This window comes from Ascidiella aspersa, chromosome 6 (assembly GCF_963924565.1).
Source record: "Ascidiella aspersa chromosome 6, kaAscAspe10.2, whole genome shotgun sequence".
NCBI lineage: Eukaryota > Metazoa > Chordata > Ascidiacea > Phlebobranchia > Ascidiidae > Ascidiella > Ascidiella aspersa.
Window position 1 is genome coordinate 17,217,265 of NC_139452.1, and position 26,438 is coordinate 17,243,702.

At 34.8% G+C, this 26,438-nt stretch overlaps 1 protein-coding gene across 1 annotated transcript; it reads right to left on the bottom strand.

Annotated features, from left to right (window-relative positions):
* Positions 1 to 488: 488 nt before the first annotated feature.
* On the bottom strand, positions 489 to 26,211 carry LOC146140534 (pumilio homolog 3-like). The gene is made up of 13 exons (XM_083393124.1): positions 26,101 to 26,211; positions 16,150 to 16,333; positions 15,927 to 16,074; positions 15,675 to 15,844; positions 15,294 to 15,468; positions 14,048 to 14,230; positions 13,341 to 13,448; positions 6,038 to 6,163; positions 4,403 to 4,545; positions 3,235 to 3,463; positions 2,020 to 2,110; positions 877 to 970; positions 489 to 696 (listed from the first exon to the last, which is right to left on the bottom strand). The coding sequence occupies exons 1-13, from the start codon at positions 26,138 to 26,140 to the stop codon at positions 567 to 569; spliced, it is 1,821 nt and encodes a 606-aa protein (XP_083249250.1). The 5' UTR covers positions 26,141 to 26,211; the 3' UTR covers positions 489 to 566.
* Positions 26,212 to 26,438: the final 227 nt, after the last annotated feature.

Consider the following 26,438-nt stretch of genomic DNA (forward strand, 5'->3'; position numbering starts at 1 on the left):
CTACCACTTACAGCTGTGACATTGTTTGTTACATCTACAATTCTAAATATTCTGGTTCAGCTGATTACCCATCACCTGTTATCCTGAAATTACCCACAGGTTAAGAACCGCTGATACTATGCTTGTTACCGATAGATAGTAAAATAGTTTTGTTGGTCAGCGTAATTATTTTATTAGCTTTATAAAAAATAATTAAAATGTGTGACATTGTACCGGGTTTCATCAATTTATTAAATCAATGTGTGCGAAAAACGAGTTTTACTTTCCATTGGGGCGGGGTATATGCAAAACTCTCGAAAGTGCTTAGTTAATATTTTTGCATGTCAAAATCACTAAACAGTAAAGTTATTGCTCATATTCGGACGAGTTTCCAATTTTCATAGTTCAAATTTTTTTTTTTTTTATTAGACTTGATCTATTGCCTTCATAGTTTGTTTAAACATCAAATACCAGACTACGGGTAAATTAAACAACACCCGTGGTTGCTTATCAGCTGACGTTGTTTATTTTCGCTATATTTAATCGTACTGGAATAAAGAAAAAGACGCCGATGAACACTTGAAAATTTATTCAATTTTTTGGCATAAAATTTCCGTAGACTTAACAGTAGTGGCGTTTATCCGCAGAGAAGGAAGTTCTTTTACTAAAAGAGTTTTGCTCTTCTCAGATATGATGTTATCCTTGCTTTTGACAAGTCTAAAAAATGAAACAAAAATTCATTAAAAGTGAGTTTTTTTTTTAGGTTTGATACACCCAGTATAAAAAATATATACATGGCGGGATTAATAAGGCAGAATTTACTTTCCAATTTTTTATTAAATGTTAGAAACCTCCGAAATCATATAAAAAAAACAGCAAAAACCCCTTAAAACTCACGATAACAAAATCTGTGATCCTCTGTTGCAAGCACTCCACGATGCCATCTTGTATGGGGGAATACGATTCAACAAAGCAGCTGAAAAACTGGATTCTAAACCCAAAAATATAAACTTAAATATTTTTAAAAGCTACGCAAGCAAAATGTTAAAAAAATTGCTTGGAATATAGAGTAATTTACAAATCAATTATAAACATGTTCTCATTATTAGTGCGACGATTTTTGACCCAAAAATGAGAAATGTCGACCTAAAAATTGCTTTTTTCACAACAGTTTGACCTATTAGGAATACATTGCATAGTATCGAGATAGGAACAGGATTATTGTAAATCACCTCCGAAAAACAGACATAGCAAATATTGTGTAAAACATTTGTCCAAATAAGAGATACGCAACACTATCTGAATCTGAAGCTAAAATGAAGTTCGAGCAAAACCCAATGCGATAAACTAGGCCTACGTGGCTAATTCTGCCGGCTCGCGTATACCGTATGTCGCTGCAACGAAGATTTAATACAGTTAAAATGTAAAACTAAATTTTTGAAGATGACTAAACATTTTATTAACTTCGTTAACTATTTTTGTGCTTTTGTCTGTGTCACGGCAACACAACCAACATGCAATCTATTTAAATCAGTGGTTCCCATCCTGTTTTGGATTGCGATACCCTACAGGAATTATAAATAGTTCGTGGCACCCTTGTTCGTAGTTTTGCTGACTGTAACGTTACAACAAACGAGGTTTAAACATCAATTTACCTGTACAACAAGGTTAAAAAAAACTTTTTAATTTTTTGCACTTATCGTACACAACAAATTCTATCAAAAAGCTTACCCATTGAGCCAAAAATGGGATCCTAAATAATTCGAAAAATCTCCCGGCATCCTTGAGTGTTAAAAATGACAACCCGGTTGAGAATCACTGATTTAAATGAAAGGTATTGTTGTACTGCGTAACTGTGCGCAGGGTTAATTCGGGAAGATAAAGTTGTAATTCGCATCAAGTCAGTGTAAATATTTTGAGGTTGTACAGGAAAAATCCCGCAGAGTAATACGGTAGTAGGGAAAATAAAACACACAAGCCAAGCAAACATTAATCTTAACGATCCACTGACCAAACAAACAACGCTAAACGTTAACATACTTGATTGCGGATCGGATTCCTTTGATTTTGACTCAGAAACAATAATTTTTTTAACAAGTAGATGGCCGCTTGGATCCTCAATCAAATGCAGCTGTTGCAATAAAGTTAGATTATAAATCACTAATTTGAAGTAAATTAATCACAACCAAAAATTAAAAAAACTAAAACATAGTATCAAATTTAGGCCTCCATTAGACTCTTTCTTTGGTAGTACAAGTTAAAGTCATTGTTACAATTTTAGGCGAGACGAGCACTATGGCTATTTATCGAAGGTCACAAAAAAGTAATGCTTTCAGGCAGAGACTTCTCAAACCAAAACCATAGGCTTGATAAGGTTCATAACAAGTTATGAACGCCAAGGTTGGCATGTTTGCGGTTACATTCTACTGGAGCGCATAACCGCCAACAATCTCTACAGCTCGTCCAAAACTCGGCACCTTAATTTTTATCCAACAATTTTTTTTTCGTTTTGTAACTTATTACCTATTTAAGTCTAGGAGGCCGTTTACATAGTCCGAAGAATATGTTTGAAATACCGCAATAAAACGTATCTAGTAGTCGCCATACGTTCAATAGGCCGTTTATTTTTGAGATTTGATTAATACGGCTTATTATTACTAGAGTAACACTTTTCATGCCAATCTATTTTCGCAATATTTAAAATAGGTTCCTCTGGCATATATTTCTTTAACCAACGTTTCGGCTTACTATCCGGCAAGTAAAATTGTGTGACTTTACTTTGCGCCCTGTTGGCTTTGTGTGTTAGTCCCTGACGAAGGCTTGTCGGATAGTAAGCCGAAACGTTGGTTAAAGAAATATATGCCAGAGGAACCTATTTTAAATATACTATGCCTGGTAGCAACACCATATCTATCTTCGCAATTATTAAACACCAAATCGTTTTTTACTAAGATTAAGTACACCTAACAATACGGTCCCACAGAGGGTGTAAGATTAAGCACATCTAACAATACGGTACCACAGAGGGTGAACTGCGCATCAAATATGTCTCATTGTCATTATTCGCCCGCTCTTTAGTTTAATTATATAATTATCAATTTTAAATAATGCGAAATCGTGTTAGTTTGCAAAAAACGCAGGATTCTATGGTTTTTGGACTGCTAAGTTTACTCGGCAAAACAAAGTGTTGTTAAGCGTGTTAAATGAATATAATAAACAATTTTAAAAATGCTTAAAGACTAAGTTAAGAAATACTTTTCCGTTCGAGTCCTTCTCTCCGGGTATAAAGGGCTCATCCACGAGTGATAGAACGGCTTCAACTAAGGAACTGGTGTCTCCATAGCAACAGAGAATAGCAGTTTCGACAAAGACAAACAACGATCGGTCAAACGCTAGAGGTCGCACGTTTTTTGTGACGTAATCGATGATAGCGGGTGAGGCCGCCTCAGATAATTCGCGATGACGTTGATCCATTGGCTTTTTGCTGAGTAACAAAATATAACGTTATAAAACAATTAACATGCTTTTTTCATTTGCTTCTAAAAGCTATTGATTTACTTCAATCCTGCCGGTGCAGAACAAGGTGAAACAAACGCACAATGTTTTTTGTTAAGTGCCAACCAAAATTTAAAACAATATTGACGACTTCGAATGTCAAATTACACAAAAAAAAATTTAATCAATGAAATAGTCGGTGTTGTAAACGAGAATTCATAGACTTTCTGAAAAGATGCATCGCCGCATAAAACGAGGCTAACCAGACTTTTTTAGACGATTAAGTTTTTTCTTAGGCGATACGGGTATTTTTAATCGATAAAGGGACGTAATACCCAAAACTTTTATAAATTATGCAAGCTGTTTTTTTGGTTTTTTTTTTTTTGAATTTCTTTTTTGAACCTGCGCTAAGTTTTATTTTTTGTTTTGCATACGTCGCCTTAACCCTGAGATATGATATTTATATTGAAGCTTTGTCAGTGCCCTGCACCCCTGCTCACTGTTTGTTAATTCGAAGAGTAAAATTTAAATAAATTTGAAAGTCTTTGGCAAAGACTCTTTGCCTTCCCCACCAAATAAAATTCTAGTCTGAATACAAATGCGGGCGCGGAACAGCTCAGCCCAGAAGTCACGTAACTCTTGGGGGTAACAATTTAAATAGGCAAAAACTGATATTAATATTTATAACCGTGGCTGTGTGGCTGTAATATTAGACGGCGGCAACTTGCCTAATTCGAGTTAGATTTAAACAAAAGTGTCACACGTAACTTTCTCAAGCGTACCTCGTATTTAGAAAATATAGCATGTCTTAGTAAGGTGTTAAATTCATTTTAATTAAAATACAAAGTAAACATGGTTATTTTGCTGTTGGAATATTGTACCAGATATTGCAAAAAATTGTAAATGAGCATTAATAATTAAAACTAACCTTGTTGAATTTTCGTCACCTTTCGAGAGCATCTTGATGGTTTCAGGAAGAAAATGAGACAAATTTCTGGGGGACATGAGATACAAAACCAACTTGCGACCATACTTGTTATGAATTAGTGCATCCAAGCCTTTGGTAATAGACTGCATCAAAAAATTGAATTTAATGCATAGTTTTGAAAGCTAGGTTTTTGGTAATAGGGCTTCTTGGCATGCCTCCTGAACTTTATAGTAAAATATGATCTACAATTAAACTACCATTTTTGTGTGAACAAAATAGTTCTAAATAAAAGAATAATTTGCAAATTTAGTGCAAATATAACACATTGACTTTATAGAGAAAGTGTAAGTTTGATCTCTTACGCCTTTCGTATCTTAGCAAACCGCAATGTAACTAAGCAAAGTAGATTAATAAAAATGCCTTTTTTGTATACTCTTTTTCACACAAGTGTTTCACAACCAATTGGTGTCATTTAAGGTCCATAAATCCAGCAAAAACATCTAAATTTTGAAATGGCCGCCAGGTCATAACATGTCAATTTACCAGGTCATGTAACCTATGTTTTCAGATACTTAAAATTGGTAATCAATTGGGTAAAAACTTTCTTTCTTATGAGAAATGTGTACTTATTTCACTGAAATACTTTCTATATCTGTAGATATGGCCTTTAATGTAAGGTTTCTTATCTCTTTGACTTACCAGGGGCTCACCTTTAAACAAAGTTTTAACAACACAAAAAATATAATAGTGTGACTTTTTTATGAACCATTATGACAGATATGCTGACAATCCGATAATATCAGACATCTCTCGTCATGAGCCAGGGAAGAAGGTACACTTCAATTAAACACAGTGGGTAGATCAATGCATAGTTTTGCAAGAAAATAAAATCGGAAAAATAGCAAACCAAGGGGAAAAAAGGGCCTAAAGAAGCCAAATAGCAGCAATCAGATGAAATATCACCGGAAAGTTAATTTTGTGACTCCACGAAAAAACTATTATAGACTCGAAACAGCAAAAAAAACCTGTCCATTATAAATGCCGCATTAGTACAAAGAAAAGCTTGTACTCATTATTTACATGACTCTTAATCCTAGTGCTTTACAAGCGTAATCTTCCGATGTAGTACATAAGTATGTAACTAAATACATTCAAAAAATCAAATAAGTATCAAAAATAAACACTAAACAGGTAAAAATGCCAAGGTCAACACAATAACAACTAGTTCAAAAAATTGTTTTGCTATGGTGAAAAACTCACTTGCTGCACATTAAAATAATTAAACAAAATGCAACTATGAGGTAATAATGGAATAAACCTGACACACTATTATTCATTTGTATTTTTGTTTTAACTTTTAAGGTTCCTTAGTATTTTGGTTTTATCCTTTGAGTGACCCCCAAACAATTATCAGGCAGCCCAACTTTGGGTCTTAACCCATACGTTGGGAAATAATGGACTACATAATCATCTCATCAGAGAACTGCATGCAAAATATAGAATCACTAAACTATGTTTAATATCTGATTTTACTGTAGTATTTTCTGATGACCTTTTTCTAGTTAATTAAAAACCCAAAACCACAAAAAAATAATAATTATGCTAAAAAATATTATGTTAATGTATTACACTTACCGAAATAAGTGCTTTCTTGATGAAAACTGTGTCATCAACACAATCAAATGCAGCGATTAATGGCAGGTAGCCAAATTCTTCACAAGAAAGTTTAAGCACAAATTCTTTCAGAGATTTTATGATGACCTACAATTTAATATAGAAATAATTATACACATATGAAATTGTATATCTTAATCTTAATATATATAAAAGAAAATATTTTTGAGATGTCTGTAATATGTTCGCCCGGTCGGTCGCCGGCAAAGCAACGGCGTCGTCGACTAACAGTCGCTGGCAGAGCAAGGCGTCGTCGTTCGCTAACAAAATGACCGGTGACTCCCCGTGGTGTGCTTGCCTCTCCTCGGTCGCTGGCAGAGCATTGCGTCATCGGCTAACAAAAGGACCGGCGACTCCCCGGGCGTGCGCGTGATATATCGTAAATCTCGTAACGTAACCGCGCAAAACCTTTTTTTCAAGTGCAACTACCTGCGTTGACATAAAAAAATTTTTTAATGGGTTACGGGTTTGTCTGACGTTGGATGCAGCCTAATTTGGTGTTTAAAGCAGACATAACAAACACTGTATACTACACATACTTTTAAAAAACATCAAGAAACCTTCAAGTTTATACTTTTCAGTTTAGTAGCTTTTTGAAGTTTGTTTAACCACTTAAAGGATAGTCCAAGTTTAAGATGTTCCTGCAAAACTTTTTTTAAGCTCAATTACCTGCCTGGACATAGAAAATCGAATTAAGTATATTGCCTTTGTTTAACCACGTAAATTTCCTTAATAAAGTAAAATTTTAATGTTTTCAACTAAAGACCAAAAAAAAAAAAAAAAATTGACATTTAATGCGAGGATAGTAATGTTTCTTATGGTTACATACTTTGTTACATTGTATAAAAACTGTGTAAAAATAGTAATTTAAGAGCGGCGGTTCCCAAACATTTTAGAGCGGTGGTTCCCAAACTTTTCTAAAAATTTTGCCTGGCGGACCCCTTGCAATTATTTTGATATTTCGCGGCCCTATAAAATTTCAAGGGTCAGCTGACCCATATTTCTTGTAATACACTAGTGCAGTCACGATTCATTCTAATGTAACAACCTTCTAACTCAGGGTGGTCCACGGTTGACTGCATCGCGGGCCACAATATTTCTTGCATATTCTTTGCGGGCCACATAAAGTAGGCTAAATGCGTACCAGGAGCGGATCAACGTTTTTCGTTTGGTCGAGGCATGAAATGTTTAAAGATAAAGTCACAAAGTAGCATCGATAGACGGATACGCTCCAGAAACTTGCTTCTGTCGTCGGACTCGTGCGCAAATAAAATCGAATGTTATGAGACCGGGAAAACTGGTGTGCACAAAGCGCGAAAAATTTGCGTAGTTGACAAAAATTTTAATTAGAAGACTGCATTTTATAAGCGTAGAATGTTCGCGTAAAAGAGATATTGCATACTCCCCAATCGCTAAATTACAAAGACGTTATTATTTCGCGCAAAAAGGTTTAATTAACCAGATCAATTTGGCTGAAATTGCAACTGGGTTTGGACCACCCTGTTCTAACTTATGCGAACGATTAGCTGATAGCAGGTAGTACAGCATAATAGATGCTTTATGATGTCACAATAGACATCATAAAACACGCTATATGATCAAATAATAAAGCATAACTAAAGACAATAAAGATGACAGATAATGTAACTTAGACTAATGTTTAAAAACTTGAAAGACTAATTCGCCTTGCGGACCCTCTAAAACTGCTGTACGGACCCCAAGTTTGGGAACCGCTGCTTTAGAGTCACGCAGATTAGAACATAATAATGTTGGGCGCAGATTTTGCATTACCGTAAAAATCAAATTAACGTAATTATGTACTGACCTAAATAATCGCTGTTCAGTGTGAACCTTATTGCTACTTAATCCAGTCTCGCCCATAACAATCGTTCCCAGCAATACAAACTAAGTTTTCTGTTACCTGACACAGAGTCTAATCTACAACATAGCTGGATATCTTACATTTCGATGTTACGCTAGCGCGGTTCACAGTTAGTTTTCAGTTCGGTCAACTCGTTTTTTTTTATCTGTAATTTATAAAAGCCAAATCATTTTGTAACCCATAAACAGTTTTACTGTTTGGAACACTATATACGGATCTGTTCATAAGTTTAATGGTGAAAATAACGGCCCAAATAGACGTTAAAAGCTTTGCTGTTATTATTGGATTTCAAGCGAAAGCGGTTATTTGGTATACCAAAAAGCTATTGTTTGTACAAAGGCCTAAAAGCTATTATTTGTACTACGGTAGTTTTCAATTTGCGAAATAAAAAAATCACATTAGGTATATTGTCCTAATAAAAATAAATTTTAATGTTTTCAACTTAAAATATGTTTGACGTTCTTAGCCGTTGGCTATTTAGTCCTTACAGCGGTTTTAATAGTAACCAATTTTCAGTTTTAAGCGATATTTGGTACCGGGATTACGTAAAAAGCACATCACGTCTTATAATTCATGTTAATTAACGTGCGCAATGTTCCAAGTAAAGACTTAAGTTTAACTGCCAAATTTAGGCAGAGTTCGCAAAATATACCAATTGTTGTCGTTTTAACAGTAAGCAATTTATATTTTTCAACAGGTTTGTCTGACGTTGGACGCAGCTTAATTTGGCGTTTAGAGCCAGGGTCTAGCAATTTTCACTTGTTTTAAACATACTTTGAATAAACATGAGGAAACCTACACGGATATCGTACAACAAACCTTCTCAACAATATTGTGACAGTGATTGAGGCCAAATCCTAATGGCTTTGTACAATGCGTTTATCCACGCAATACTTGGCAGAGTTTGCAAGTTTAATTTTTTTAGGGATTTTTCTCACATTTGACCCAGTTTAGCACCGGGATTACAACCAAAAGTTTTACGTATGAGAGTTAACCCCAATTGGCAAATGTTACGGGGTTTCATTACTTAAAAGATGTGTGACATGCTTACCCAAGTGACATGTGATATAGTCGATTATTTAGTCGAACTATTTCAAAAACATCAAGCAGCATTGTACTTTGTTTGCATGTTAAGTCTAATGGGCGCGCATGCGACTTCTTGCAAAACCTCTTGACGTATAAGGGTAAAACGTTTCCAAACATTTATAGGGCAATAACCTGCGTTACTGTAAAAATCCAGTTCACAAAATATTGCGATTATTGCAGTGTTTTCCTTAAGATTCTTTCATCAGGTATTAAGACACTTACACAGACAACGTACAGCAACCCTAACCGTGTATAAAAACTACGAGTTTGCCAAATATTGTGTGCAGCGGTTTGAACACTAAACAAATTGTCATTTCAAACAGGATTTTTTTTCGTTGGATGCAGTATGCTACCTACCGGGATTACGTATTTGCTTGAATTTCGCGCAATTCGAACAATTGATGCTACGACTTTTTTACGTATGTTAGTAATTTTTGATCGAAATATGTCATGGGGTTTTGGTTACGTAAAATATGCAAGAGGTGTTTAGCCAAGGTTGTGTGTTTAGTAGCTCCATTTTAAAAAAACACACAACTTTGCAATTTGGTTTGATGTTAAATGTATTCTTTTAAACTATCGGCTATAACATTTGGCTTGAAGAAAAATATTATACAATGCTGGTAACACGTGATTAGTGATTAAATGGTCAGAGCCCGTTCGCGCCTTACCTTTAGTGACCTACTTCACACACAAAACTGCTTTTTATACGTTAATTTTACACTGGTTTAACCAAATGCAAAAATAAATGGCAATTTATGGAGACCAAGAATTAGATCTTTAGAGCCACGCAGATAAGTCACATAATTATTAAACACGCCATTCCATTAATGCCTCTTTCACACAGGCTGTGGGGTGTTACTCTGATTGTGGGGAAGCATTAGGTTAACCTTTTTTTTTCGACACACGATATGACATGATTTGAAACCCATGACATGACTTGAAATTTATATTTACTGACACGCAGTACAAAGGTTTAGGCATAAGCAAATTTGTTATGACATTACAAGAATATGTTTGCATTATTTATGTCTCTTATGAAGTTCTTACGCCATCCATAACAATACTTTTTGGGTGTATTCTGATTACCACATTTATCTTGCATATTCATGGTATATAACATGAGGCCAGCAGTTTAACATGTAACAACTAGAGATCGACCGATATCCATTTTTTGGACCGTAACCGATACCCGATTTTTTACAATTTTTCAACCGATATCCGATACCGATTTTTTCATATACCTGGGAAATGTTCAAAACTTGAATAAATTGAAAATGAAATCCTAATAATGTTTTAGTTTATACACCTTTATTAATTATTAAACTATTATTTTGCATATTAACTTGGCGTAATGCTAAAACCAAAATGTTTTTCATAAAAAAATTGACAAGTTGTTTGTTGTGCAGGAAAAATTAGATCATATTTTTGCACTAAAATATCGGCAAAAGTATCGGCCTACATTTACCGATACCGATATATCGGTAGAAGCCAAATATTGGCCGATATTATCGGTAAACCGATATATAGGTCTATCTCTAGTAACAACGTAACGTGCAATAGTGTTGGATTAGTTTCATTTTGTTTAATCAAACAAAATTCAGGTAGTCTTCGTACATTATTGTGATAGTTGTGGTGTAATTAACATTTACCCAGTTAAAATACCTGGTAAATATTCTATTTAACCTGGGCAACGCCGGGTATTTCGTCTAGTGTATTAATAAAACGGTAACAAAATAGCAAACAAGAATTAACGGCAGTAAATGCAACTACTTGATTTTCATACAATATGAAAGGTTATATACCAGTTTTAATAAACCAATGTGACTCCTAAAACAAATATTTATGATTTGGTTTGTTTTAGGATACTAGAACTCTTTTCCACAGGATGAGAACCAGTGTTCCCTCCAATATTTTACCATGCGCGCAGGTGCCCACAATTTTGCGCAAGAGACGAAAATCTGTATGCAAAGTGCTCAAATAAGCTCCAGGAAGACCTTGTTGGGAATTCATCTAACTTGGCAATTCTATAATTAAGTTGTTGGCAAACAAAAAAAATCTAATTATTTTGGATACTTTTGTTAAGAGAGGAAGCAACATGCACGGGAGGCGCCACAATAATCTTAATTAAAAAGACAGTCATTTTGACATAAAAGTAAGTCTCTTTATTTGGAGTATTTTGCTTGCTTGAGACGCGATTTCGCTTGGTAGTTTGTGTGGCTAACTTAGTCAAGTGAAGCACAATTTAACTACCAAGGCAATAAATTATCGCTCAGGTTGCAGCAGTTTTAGCAGTAATCAATTTTCACTTTTAAACTTGTTACAGATTTATTTTACGTTGATACCTTTGATTAAAATAAGATTTTTGACCTTGTATCTTTCCTATTTATAATAACATAAATTCAGGCTGGTCATTTAGTCCATCCATATAGCACACATACACATCCATATAGCACACATATTCCTTTTTTGGTTATATTATAATTCTGCATTGTACACTGTTTACCCAAACAGGCAAACAGTGAGCCTAAAATTTTTATCTTCGGAAAGTCCTAACTTTTTAGGCTTTAAAAAACAGTGTAAAGAGTCCTTTTTTGCAAATGAAAGCTTATCGCAGATAATTGCAATAATTTGTTCGTAAAAGATCAAAGCTATTATGTCAGAGGTTTTTCATATAGCAAAGAAAGTTGGTATTTTTGTAGATTTGACTTCATAGCTTTAAGGCTCAATAAAACAGCAAACAAGAGTTCACGGACAGGGAAAAACATTACATGTTGTGTTTACCAGATATCAAATGGCATTACTCAATATAGCAATATTGCAAGTATTATAGATCTGTGCATACCAAAAAAGAGACACCTGGCTCCAGATTGTTATTACAGAGAAAAGATGTAAGATTAATATTAGAGGAAGGGAAATAACTTTTATCTAATTCAACCAAAAATGTTATTAGTATAGGGCTGTTCTATTTAAAAAAAAATATCTTCCTATTACACAAAACACATAATGCTAAACACAGAGACTTTTTGATTTTATATACAAATAAAAATGCAGATACTGAGAGCCATGGTTTGGTGTCTTACCCCTATGTACGAAGTAACATCCCCGTCAACTGCAACACCTTGTTCTGACAAACTAAGCCCAAATCAGGGGTAAAAGATGCAAATATGATTAAATGGGCCTGGACACCAAGAACTAAATCACTTGGTATTCACAAAATAACAAACTGAATCTTGCAATTACCAAACTACACAAGCATATACTTATTTGGTCACTTTATAGTCGTACGGAGCACCAATAAAACTAATTTGGTCACTGTTTGTGCAAGCTCAATAATGTTGGCGCTTTTTCAACCATACGCAACCAAAGCTAGTACAACTAAAGTTCCCAAATGAGTTTTTACATGAGATCTACATACAGACAAAAAACTGCCTAAACTAGTTAGCTTTGAGCTAGGTGTAAAAAAATGTTAACCAAATTATTGTTTTCTGAGCAATATTTTGATGTATCTGTTTTATTAGAAGAAATACCTGGCGTTGCCCAGGTTAAATAGAGTACTCACAAGTTTAATTTAACTGGTGAAGGACTATACCCATTGTCCCATCGATGTAAATTTATAACGCTCTAAAGTTTTGGGCACTTTTTTGTTCCTACACAGCTCAAAAGAACTAATTTGCGCACTGTTTTGTCGGTATGTAACTTGAATAAAACTAAAAAACTTGTGAAGTTAAAATGGGGTACTTAATATATAGTAAATAATCCTTGCCTAAAGAGTGATCATGTTCAGGAGAGGACTGAAGATCAAATTTTATAAAAAAAAAAACTTTTTATTATTTTTTTGACTTGCACACCTCTGCGAATGAAATTGTGTAACTACCCAAAAAATGTGCTGAGCGAGTATACTGACTGTAACGCTTCAGTTGATTATTTATAATTGCAACTTAACCTACAGATCAAGCTTTTAAAAAACACTGAAATATTAATCTTAAACACAATTTTTATTGGTTGCCTCTTTTTTAATTAAAATTGAAATTACAAATGGTTAAAGTTCGTAAATAATAGCCATTATGAAACCATTTAGCAAGGAATGGATTTTCTACCTTGTAGTTTACTACGGAGGCCTGTATTCATCATACCAAGAGATAATCACAACATTAAAATGAGAAAATAGTTTGCATCGCATGGATAAGCAACAATACTACCTTGACCAGTCATTCAAAATAAATTTAAATTTGAAAAAGTGTTATGCACCCCATTTGTGTATATGTTATAGAATAGTAATAACACAAATAACAACACCTTTTGATCCTTTTTTGTTCCATGCCATATGCAGTTCATTGCCACATGTGCACCATCATGAGTGTGAACCATATGAACAAGTGAGTCACGAAGAAGTTCTATCATTTCCTATTAAGATTGCATATTTTTAGAAGATAAATATTAGAGTAAAGTGAAATTAAAAGTAGTTAGTTGTTACAATCTTGAAATATTTTATCTACACATAATATTCTTGCAGTTTAACTGTTTAAATTTCTCTAACATTCTTTATTGCTTTTGTTTAGCCAAATAAGAAAACTAATACCAAGATGTAACTCAGTACATCAGATATAAAGCAAACTTTTAACTTTCAACTAGGAATGACCGAGGATTAGTTCTGCAATATTTATACCAACTATGAACTTATCCTCTCCTAGTACTGCTAATATTACCTTTATTACATAATCCTTATATCTATTTGATGGTCAGATGGTATGTTTACAATTCACAAGAAACCAACAAAAGCAGGGAAAAAAGGTTTATCAAGTGCCTAAGAAAGCAGCTCCAAAATAATAAAACGACATAGGGTCATAACACAAGAAAAAAAAATTCTCCCTCACATGAGGAATATCCCCATACTTCTATCAATAAAAGTAAAGTAATATTGGCCAATTGGCCACAATTTAGGTCTTTTACAAATGTTCTATACAATAGCTGCTCGCAAAAAAATTAAAAAAAACTCAACTTACAATTCTGATCGTTTGTATGTTGCAATGTTCAAAAAAGTCAAAAAAAGCCTTGTGGACAATAGTGTGAACAATGACACTCTTTTCAATTAATGGTAAAAGTGCATCTTTATAACTTTGCAAAACTGACTCTTTTTTGTCTGGTTCATCTGCTAGAACTGTAGTTAAAGAATCATCGTCAGATTTCTAAAATTAAAAAATATAACAAATATTTTTTTACTGAAGAAATATATACAATGGATACAGGACAGGTGCTCAAAATAAGAATTTTCTTAGTCATTCTAGAAAAAAGTTGGCCTAAATGTTTGTTTTTTTAAGGGCCAGTTGCTGCAAGAACTGACAAATGTTGGCTTGATAAATAGATTTGTGGTGCCTTGTAAGGTAGTATATATTTACTTTTGTAAAAACTAATTGTTGGCTTTATTACTGCTAAAATTAAGGGAAAAAATGTTAGCCTGGCGTAAATGCCCATTTTAGTATAATTTTTTATAATATAGTTTGGATTCTGCCATTAACCACTTGACTTCTAACAATGTTTTTGGTAAGATCTGAAATAGACCTAACTCATAAAAATGACAACGACAAGATAAATTAAATTATAAATCGATAGCTTAGGCAGTGCTCCCCAACCTTTTTGTACTAGCGACCCCTTTGGCTTGATAAATTTTCTAAACACACATTGTGTTACACCGAACCCGGGGACGGATTTAAGATGCTTGATTGGGAGGCGGAAAAACAACTTTAAAATATAACATTGCAAAATCACAGCATAAAACAATAGATAGAGTTTAAGTAAATTTTTTAAATAAATTAAGCGAACGAATAGGGCTTAACAAATTGCACATTAAAAAGAAACTTAAAGCTAGTTTGAATGAAGACAAACATTTGAACTTTGAACTTTAACACTAAAAGAGGGGGGGAGGTACCGTCCATGTCGCAAACATTGGTTTAACGTAATTGAAAACTAAAAAACAGAATATCCCAAATAACTTAATAACAAAATACATAATATCGAAAACTGTATCAGGTAACTTCCCTCTCACATTTATAATTTCGTGCCTGATTTTACTTTAAAAACTTTGGGATTACAAACAGTAAGACTAGCTATTCTACTTTGAACATAAAATATGTACAATGTTTATAGTAAAATAATATTAAGAATTCAGGTTTATCTAAGTGAAGTACAATATTTAACATACATTACATGAATTAAACTTTTAATATTAGATCTGCAAATCACAATATTTACCATGCACATGCGAAACACTTTGCCATAAAACTGTTTGACTAATAAGTGTCGTTGCTTGGCTGTGGCATAATTGTTGTAGGCATATTCAATTACACTGGCAGACTTCGAGTTTTTCATTAACTTGTAGGCTTTGTCCTTGAAGCTTAATATAACCAAGTTTCTTTCATCTGGTGATCTAATGCAAAAACAGGCCTAAAAGTTTACAGTTTCTCTATAGTTCACCATGATTCAGTGTTTAATAAAGATAAATGGGTTTAAAAAATAAATGGTTTTCAAAATACAACATCTTACTGAGTAAACCAAAAAACATTTCATGAGGCTTTAATATAAAGTTGCAATTTAGAGTGAAGAAATTTAAGTTCAATAAAATGATATACTTACCCATACTTTAGCATCTTCCAAACAATATTTTTAGCATAACCATTTTTAGACATATCAATGACATGATCATTAAGTTGACTACATATCTTTTCACGCTGGCCTTTGCTTCCTTGCTTTAGACAGGTTTGCAAAACACGGCTTGTATCATGCGCATAAGCCAGGTTAACAAGCTATTAACAAAAAGAAAATAGAAATTGCTCCACTTTTAAAGATACCACAATTTAGAAAAATGTTTATAAAACTGTATGAAACCTTCTGTTCATGTTCGGTAACAAGTTCCATAAGTTCTTTTACCAATACACTCTTTTCAGTTGGAGTTAAACGGTTTTTCTGAATTCTTAACTTTTCCCATATCTGCTTTGCTTTCACGGAGAGTTCAAAAGTAGGGTTTTGTTGTTTTCTGTATTTACAAACAAGGTATTTTATGTGGTTAAAAAACACTCAACAACAAGAGTAGTGAAAGTTAGGATATTACCGGACAGTCTTTCTATCTTTTCTGGTTTTAGCAGTCTCCTTTGGAAGTGGTTGCTTCTTTTCAGTTTTAACTTTTATAGCTTGTTTCAATGCAAATGGTTTGTTTTTTTTCATTACATCTCCCTTATTTTTTGTCTTAGAATTAATAAACTTAGCCTTCTTCTCTGGCACAGATTCATCAGTATCTAAAAGTAAGGTTTTGTCAAACAACATGGGTAAACCAAAATTACATTAAAGTATAATTGAATACACATTTAAAACAACTCGAATCATTATATATGAAGGTATATGTTGGGAATTGAGATTGGCTGTGCTGTATTGTCTTTTAGGCAATCTTTTAACCAACATGGGATTTTGATACAAACAAAGGTATTACCTGCTCAAAAAGGTAAAACCTTATTGTAGGACACCCACTTTCCTGAACAAACTATTTAAGTTGTGTCACACACACAAAAAAACAATATACTACTGTGACACTTTATCCTAAATTTTAAAACAAAACAAAACAATCCATCAAACTGTGGACGCTTGGTTTTATTATGTTGTACCAGGCTGGCAGAATCTTGCCAGCCTTCTGGTGACAAGCATTTTGGCGAAAATTCTTCGGTTTTTGGTGCGCCCCTAAACTTAAATGATGTGTTCGCCTGAGGAATGTATGAACCTTGCCATGTTTTGGCGATAAACAAGGCTATTAAGTAAATTGGACAACAAAACAAAGCGCCGAAGGCGCGAAAATTTTTGGACATTAAATCATTAACTAATACATAAGGGACATGTGTGAAGGTACAACCTGGGGCCTAGGGGTGTACGTACATGTCTGCTTTTCTTGCTTTAAAAGTGGTACATAGATAATCTGTTTTCAGGCAATTTGTGTGAAAACGTGCTGCTCATAACCAGATTGAAAAGCACGAAAAAATATTCTTTGGATAAATTTTCAATCTATATTGCTCTAAATAATGATATTTATAATAAAATTTAATAGAAATTGTCTCAGTCACATTGCAACATGCCCCATAGTATGCATATTACCTTTGGGATAGATTTGTTGAAAACAAAGACACATAAACCTGGCAAAACCAGGCTAAAAGTAAAATTTATTGCAATTGTGTAATTAAACAACCAAAAATATACTTTAGGGCTAGGCCTTAGGTGGAGAAGCATAGCCTGGTACATCCTTAATATGCTGATGCGAATGTTATACCAGTAAAATTAACAGGTATTGGGAATTCAACTCAATATAGAAGTACTTGCCAATTCAAAGCAAAACTGCCAACAGGTAACAATTGTATGATCAAAAGTGTGTACATTTTAAACTAATAAATAGTCTATATGCCTTACACTGGATTTTTTTCACTAAACAATGTGCTTCACACTACCGTAACTTTTTTCAAAATAACACAACAAAATGAATTTCTGCCAATTCTGTTGTGTAATGTTATTACATATTCCCGCTGTTCAAAAATAGATGTGATTAAATATGTTTGGAAACAACCACAAGGTATTTTGTAAATTGGATGTTGGAAAAAAACTTTTCAAAAATAATTTTTCGAAAAAAAAAGAAAAAAAAATATTTTTGAATTTTTTTTTACTTAAATTTTTTTACACCAATTTCTTCGGTTTTCTGGCTGATTCTTGGGCCGACATAGTCGCCAAGTCGCCAGCATTCTGCCATACTGTGTTGTACCTTGTCCAAGTAAGTTTGCTTTTAAGCCTTATATTATTGCCGATGATTTTATATGCTAAATGTGACAATTAACATATAACTAAAAGCAATGTGGTGGATAGCCTGAACTCTTAGTTAAAATACTAAATAAAGGGAACATTTAAAAAATTGACATACCATTTTTCTGTTGGTCAAATATACAATGTGGGACAGCATTCAACATTCTTATAACACAAGGATTAGTGTAAAGATTCATGGAGATGGCATTAAATTAAAAAGGCAATTGTAGGGTTGCAAAATTCCCGGGAATTTCAGAGCCGAAACTTTCCATGGAAATTTTGGGGAATTTTCGGAAATTTTCGGAAACTTTTAAAACAATCTTAGTTTGATATTGAAACAGGAAAATAATGCCCTTAAACTGTTTAGATTAAGAGTACTATGTATAACTAAAATACTTAAGAACATACAAACACATGGTTTAGTTTATTAACTGCAAAAATGAATCAAAACCAATCTGTTTTTTTACAAACATCACTGACCGGTCTGGGCCGAAATATCCCCAGCTTACGGTAATTATATGTTTAACATTTGTTCTTTTGTGAGTTACAAAGTCGTTGTACTAGTTCAGGGGTCGGCAATCTACGGCCCGCTGGCCGGAGCTGCCCGTCAAAGTAATTCATCCGGCCTGCTGCCTTTTTGACAAAATAGAAATGATACCCCCCTGATATACAGTTGTTCTAACATTTTAATAACACAATTCTTAGTTAACTTATTGTGCGGCCCCAGAGACCTTTCTTAGTTTGGTTTAGGCCCGTGACTACAAAAAGGTTGCCGACCCCTGTACTAGTTGCTGCCGGTTAGCATCTCCTCTTGCTCATCAAGAAATGCTCAAGAATACTATTTCTATCAAAAGTAATATTTAAAACTTGATATTACAAAAATAATAAAAGTATAAATTAACAGGTATTTGACAACTGGTTCATTCTGAAAGCACTTAATTTAAAGAATGATATTTATTAAAAACACATTAATTGCCACTTTTTGGCAATTAGGAATGTTTCAGGTCAGGGGTGTCCAACTCGCGATACGCCCAAAGTTTAGATGCGGCCCACCACACATTCTCACTTCAAATATATGTTTTTTTAGAAAATCATTACAATATCATCAAAACATTTAGATTGCACAGCAGGCTGGCAGAATCTTGCCAGCCTTCTGGTGACGGGCATCTTTGGGCTAATTTTTCGTTTTTTTTGTTCCCGCCCTAAACTTAAATGATGAGTTTGTCTAAGGCAGTGGTCGACAAACTTTTTTGGCGCGGCCCCAAAGCACTTTTCCAGAGCTATTGACGCAAAACCAGTACAAAAACAGTTTTGTTTTAAGGTGAAATATTACACAGCGCCCTTATGCCCAAAACACTGACATGGCCTAATGTAAAACATACTGTATAACAAACAATATACGCGCGAAGTGCAAAAAAACTTGTGCTAACATACAGTTAAAGTTCACACACTTGTGAAAAGAGAAAAAAATCCTGCGTTTATGGTCGACCAAACAAGAAACGAAAAACGGCGTTTTGCGCTCGATCTTGGTTTCGCATGAGCCCAAAACGTGTGGCCCAATTACATTAAAAAACATGCAGCTTTAGACGGTGAGTTTAAACGCTGAAAAAACGAACAAAAAACGATATCAAAAAACGACGTCACCTACGAAAAGGGGGGGTCTGAACCCCCAAACACCCCTGGATACGCCACTGATGGCCTTGTACATCCTTGATATGCCCATGGGATTGTCATACCTGTCTATTTAACAGGAATGGCGACTATCATGATGGCGTTTTTAACTAAATAAAGAAGTACAAATCAAAGTAAAACTGCAAATACACAACAGTTCTATCGAAATTTAGTACTTTTAAAATAATAAACAATCTATATGCTTAACACTGGCTTTTCCCTGCTAAACAACGTGCTTTATACTTTCCGTTTTTATTTTTTCAGAATGGCACAAAACAAATAAATTCCCAATTTTAGTGCATAATGTTTCTACATATAAAGCATTTTGAAAACATATTGGATTGAATAAGTGTAGAACAAGCACAAGTTATTTTTGGAACACGATCTTTCAAAGAAAATTAACAAAAAAAATAAATTTTTCAATTTAAAAAGATAAATTTTTTTTGGACCGATTTATTCGGTTTTCTGTCTGATTTTTTGGCCGACATAGTCGCCGAGTCGCCAGCTTTGTGCCATACTGTTGCACAGTATTTGACACCAACTTAAAAAAAATTCTAATACTCTAATGCTGCATCTAAATAGTCATCGTAAACTGTGCACCCACCAGAGTTACACTTGTTAGTGAGTAGGAATGTTCAAAGTAGAATTCCAAGGTATTCTAGAATAATAGGTTTCAAATCTAGAATAACGAATCCAGAATAGCGAATCCTAGTATATTTTTATTAAATTATTTAGCCTCGATTTTGTTTGGGGAAGGGATTAATCTTAACCTACCCTACAGGACCCACAATCACAGCAATAAATCGCCCAAACAATTTGCTAACATGTGTATTGTGTACATTATAATAAAAAAAAAATCTCCCATATGTTTAACATTCTAACAACTGTCATATGAAGCAGTTGTGTAAACTGTAATATGTCCATTGTCCACTGTCCAGGTTGTTGCCAAAACTTATATTTTTGTCTATAGTAAGTACAATGCAACACTGCACACAGAACCCTTTAGCAATTCGGTCCTGTTTTTTTAAAGCATTGTTGGGTCTTAGTGCTTTTATTTTGACTAACATAATCTGTTATACAGTCAAATAATGTACTGCAAAGAAAACAAAGTTGCTATTGACATAACAAATACTAGACAATTGCGCTGTACATAACTGCATAACCTCGCTGAATATTGGCCTAAAGTTGACCTTAAGTAACCCTATAGCGCATTTTGTGGACGGCCAGCACGTTTTACAACGCAATATTACTTTTGCAACTTAACGCATTTAGGGAAATTGCGAACTTCACACCAGACATTACACGTTAGTCGCTCGCCCAATAACGCTTGATTGACACTTAATTATTAGAAGAACGTTAGACGCAAAGTAATTGGTCGCCTGAAAAAACGCTGACACTGCAATACGAGGTTAAACTTAAAGCAAGCACTACAAATGTGTCGCCGCAGCGACAGGCCAACATGCGTTTGTACAATTAGGCGTATTAATCCGCGGTAAAACATTAAATTTTATCGGTTCCAATTACCCGAAATAAACGGCAGAATTGGATTCGAATCCAGATGGGATGGATTTCGATATTCTACTTTGAACATCCCTATTAGTGAGTTGCGATCTTTACAGGGTTGGGCTTAAGCACTCGCCCGCTCGCCAATGCGAGTGCAAATCGCTCCTGGCGAAGCTAATTGACACCCACTCGCCGATTCGGCGAGAAATTTAATTAGTTGGTGTAGGACAACTTGTGTTAAGCACCACTACTAAGCGAAATATTACTTAGCGCCAGTTATTTCCTTGCAAATACATGCAACACTACACAAATAATAAGGTTGATCGAAGTCACGTTCGAAGCTCGTAATAAAGACTCTTTGTCCCGTTTAAAAAGGTCGTTTACCGGCAAACAACCAAAGACGTCATTGCTGCAGTGGTAAACAGTTATAAACAGAACGTTGTTAAGGTTTAACCCGGTCATTGACGCCTTTGGAAAAGTTTATTGGACGTACCCAGCGATAAAAATTTACTTTTCTGTATTTATTGAAGAAAATTATAAGCAGTTGCTGCGGTTTTGGGTAACAATAGGTTCGAAGCAAATGTCTTACCATGATATTTGTAAGCATTGTTTTTAAAATGTTTTGAGGGACTGAAACGGACTACTGAACACTACGATATTCAAAATATCGCCTTTAATTGTGTAACTACAGCTGATAATTAGTAATTAGTCTACGTAAGTATGTTGTTGCGATCTTTTAAAGTTCATAGCGGTCAGTCAAGCCAAAGCTTAAAAAATAACTGTCTTTAAATATTTTATATCGTAATCAGGGGCGTAGCGTGGGGGGGTATTTAGGAGTCTTGACACCCCCCTTTGAAATCTTAGTAAACAATGATCACAAAAATAAAACGTAATTGCTGCTATGTTACACCGGAAACATTGCACACCGCTTGTTATCGTTGTTTCATTTGGCATTTCGCCTGTCACCGACTCAAGTAATCTGAAACAGGCCTTTTAACGCATATGTATTTTATTGGTAAAACGAACAGACTTCTCAACGACGTAGAGAAAACAGGCGTGTAAACTACAGCAATGTGGCCACGTTTCATACAATCGGCGAAACTAAACTACAAATATCACCAGATTTGTTGATAAGCAGCATTAATTTTGCTGGCAACGAAGTGCAACAGTTTGTGATTGACACGTCACAGAGCCTGTTCTGACTAGGGATGTTCAAAGTAGAATCCCAAGGTATTCTAGAATAATAGGTTTCGAATCTAGAATAACGAATCCAGAATAGCGAATCCTAGTATATTTTTATTAAATTATTTATCCTCGATTTTGTTTGGGGAAGGGATTAATCTTAATCTACCCTACAGGGCCTACAATCACAGCAAAAAAACGCCCAAACAATTTTCCAACATGTGAACATTATAATAAAAAAACTCTCTCATATGTTTAACATTCATAACAAAGTTCTGTCATCTGAAGCCGTTCTGTAAACTGTAATATGTCAACTGCCCAGGTTGTGTCCAAAACTTATATTTTTGCCAAAAGTGAGCAAATGCAACACTGCACATCAAAGTCTTAAGCAATTCGGTCCTGATTTTGAAAGCATTATTGCTTCTTTTTTGACTAACATGATCGGCTATGCAGTCATATGATGTACTGCAAAGAATACAAAGTTATTATTGACATAACGAATTCTTGACAATTACGTTTTGCATAACTCCATAACTTCCCTGAATATGGCCTAAAGTTGACCTTAAGTAACCCCATAGCGCATTTTATGGAAGGCCAGCACGTTTTAGAAGGCCAGCACGCAACGCTATGTTACTTTTGCAACTTACGCATTTAGGGAAATTGCAAACTCCACGCCAGACATTACAAGTTAGCCGCTCGCCCAATAACGCTTGATTGACACTTAATTATTAGACGAACGTTATCGCGAGACACGGTAATTGGTCGCCCGAAAAAACGCTGACAGTGTACTACAAGGTTACATTTAAAGCAAGCACTGTAAATTGGTCGCCGCGTCGACAGGCCAACTTACTACACGCGTTTGTACAATTAGGCGCAACAATCCGCGGTAAAACATTAAATTATATCGGTTCCAATTACCCGAAATAAATGGCAGAATTGGATTCGAATCCCATCTGGATTCGAATCCAAGGATTCGATATTCTACTTTGAGCATCCCTAGTTCTGACACAACAATCTAATAGTTTTCGCGCACAATTGAAATCACGTGCCAATTGGACGTGAATGAGTCAACGGAGTGTTGTACTTTTCTAACGTCAAATAGACAAATTTAAAGGGCCGTAAGCTCCTAATAATCGCCGTTTTAGCGTCTAGATATACAAAACGTAAAATTTTTCGGGCTCCGCCCGTACCCGCTAAGGGTGTTCATACGACGCACGTGTTCGCTTTTGCTGGACGTTAAGTATTTCTGCTTTTTTTATGACGTCATTATTCATTACAGACGGAAAATAGGGGAATTCCCTAAGTTGAAATTGCGGGACACCCCCCTTTGAAATGGTCACGCTCGCGCCTGATCGTAATTAAGTTTAGATACGAATCAAAACCATTGCGGACGCCCTTGGAAAATAGAAACGACCCACTATAGAGCGTCGCGCCGCACAGAACCTCAAGTGCAGGGGTCGGCAACCTTTTTCTAGTCGCGGGCCAAAACGAAACTTAAAAAGGTCTCTGCGGACCGCACAAATTGATAACTAAGAATGGTGTTATTAAAATGTTAGAAAAATGCGAATCACGCAGGCCTCGTATATTTTTTGTACTTAAAAACGTGTTTAATTACATTTACAGAGGCATTAAAGTTATAGCGCAAAGAGAGTGCGAAGTGTAATAAAACTACTTTGAGGGAACGGGATAACAAGTTAATCTAGCTCAGTGTTTGCTGTTTCATCTGGCGAGCGAAGCGATCGCGATTTTTTTTGGTGTACCGATATTTCTTTTAAATTTTTTTCGAGTTTTTATTACATTGCCGAAAAAAGAAAAATGTTAAAAAATATATATCCAATATTTTGTGCGACGCACTTGGCAGCCTTCCACAGCGCAACGGTAAAGAATCGCTGATCTAGTTGAAAAGGCTGCATCAAAACGTAAACCAAGCGGAAGTCTAATGAACATTCGCGCGAAGCGCAAACATTTTTTGCAATTACGTAGTTAAAATAGTCAAAAAGCATTTAAAATAGACTCATGTCTAATTTGTCAAAGAGGCGGCGGGCCGGATGAATTACATTCGCGGGCCGTAGGTTGCCCAACCCTGCTCTAGTGCATGTGGTTGTTAACTTTGCGAAAATTATTTTATCATTTTTTGCTTTTGAACCAGTAACTATAGTGTTCGGCGAAATTCGGCGTTTTGTTTGTGGTGCGAAGCAACCTGCGATGAAACGTCCTGCAAGCACATAAAAACAGAATACGAAAAAAATAGAGCGCGAGGAATTGTCAGTGTTATTTTTTTCACTAAAGTTTGTAAAAAATATTTCGGCTAAAAATCATTGTTTTAAGCGTAAACTGCTTTATGGGTCATTCATTTGTTCATTTATGCATAAAACTATACAACCAGACTTTTATAAAAACTAATGTTTTTACGCCGGGTTGGAAAGTACCCACTCGGCCGCGCTCATAGCTGCGCATTTTATGCAAAATCAACAAATAAATGCGGCCAGTCGTGAAAAATCGCTCAAACACGCAAAACTTTTGTCGCGCTAACAGTTTTCAGTATAGTATTCCATTTTCAGTTAAGCAAATTTTACAGATAACTTTATTACAGCCAAGCTGCAAAATTGTCTCTCCCGCGCAAAATCTAAAGTTTCCAATCTCTGATGTTTACGTATAGAAAAGACAGGTTAACGATAATCCAAGAAATGACCGCGCCAGGACGGAAATTTGCAGACGCCAACCAATTTGGCGAGTGTTATTTCGTCCTGGTGAGTGCTGATTGATAGCCGCTTTTATACTTTAGTTTTTACGTTGTGTTTGTAGTTTTAAGCAGAGCTGATGATGCGTTATGCGTAACTATAGTATTCTGCTCATTTTAAATTAAGTTGTATTATATATTTTTTATACCCTTTGGCCTTGGTTCTGTTGGGTGTTGTTGGTAATATAAAGTTTCAATTAGGTGTTGCGCCCCCGCCGCGAACTGCGCACTGGGGCCTGGCCCCTGACCCCATACAGTTGCCCGGCGGGTCGCAACCGCGCGAGTTCTTGTTGTTTGCAAAGGTTTCTGGTCAGATATGCTACCTGTCATAACCACAACTAAAATTCCAATCAAAAGTATATTGTTACAACGAATTAAAACGTTATCAAATAGCATTAGTGAACGTTATTTTCAAGTTAATGCGAGACAGGCAGCCACCGCCTATTGCAGCGACTGTCGGCTAAAACTTCGCAAAAGACTTCTCTAGAGAAAAAGCTCGGGAGTAAGAGGTCAGCAAAACAAGTGACTTGTTTTGCAGAACGTGAGAATATCGCCCACAAGACTGACAGTTATAGATTACGAGATTAAAGGTTACATGTCAAGTTTGAAACGAGGCGAACTAAAGCAGAAAAACTTAGGAATTTTACACACAACAATACAGAAAACTTTACATCATCAAATATGTTATTTTGTAACTGAAGAACATATTTGGCAAACGAAAGCTGAAACGCGTAATCTAAAACCCTATTTATCACATCGTAAAATCACTTAATGAACTCTAAGATTTGGCTTATGGCAATTAATTAATTTAGGTGTTTAAGTGTTGATAAACACGTAACATCGGCTAAACAGTTTGTTCCAGTGATAATTATGTCAAATAGAATTTGTTTTCGCCACATTCTGGAGGCCAATATTTTTAGTTTAAAATTTTAATATGGTAAATACTACTGATAAGTATGGAAAGAAATTGTTGTAACTGTATTCTATATAATTATTTTACAAAGATAAGTTTTTATGAAAACATCCGTTATATAAACTTCCATTACTTATTCACACGGTTTCATTAATACAGAAACAAATTAAAAAAATAAATTTACAATCATTTACAATTTCTGCAACATAACAAAGACTCACCAGTTGCGATTGTTCTTTTGAATTTCTGCTTCTCTTTCATTATACTCTTTGCTTCTTTGTTTTTGGAATCAAATTCCTCAGTATTATTACAATAAAAATTTTGCAGTAAATGTAGCTAAAACAATAACATACACGCAATAAAAGTCAAAATCTTTTACCAAAATCAGTGCTTTACAAATCATAGTGAAATACCGGTTGAGCTCATGTTTAGTTAGACTAGAAGATTTTAATTTAAAGCAGACATGACATTTTGCCTAAACATCAAAAAGAATGTTTATGTGCATGTTCTAGCAACCCACATGTATTGCTTCAAGAGGTTTGAAGTGCAAGGCAAAAAA

Bases quoted from the DNA above. Each gene is read 5' to 3' on its own strand.
- LOC146140534 (XM_083393124.1), bottom strand. From the start codon at position 26,140: ATGAAAGAGAAGCAGAAATTCAAAAGAACAATCGCAACTG. The intron at 16,334-26,100 runs GTGAGTCTTTGT...CCTTACTTTTAG, and splicing joins CAAAAGAACAATCGCAACTG to ATACTGATGAATCTGTGCCA. The intron at 4,546-6,037 runs GTAAGTGTAATA...TTTTTGATGCAG, and splicing joins TCAAGAAAGCACTTATTTCG to TCTATTACCAAAGGCTTGGA.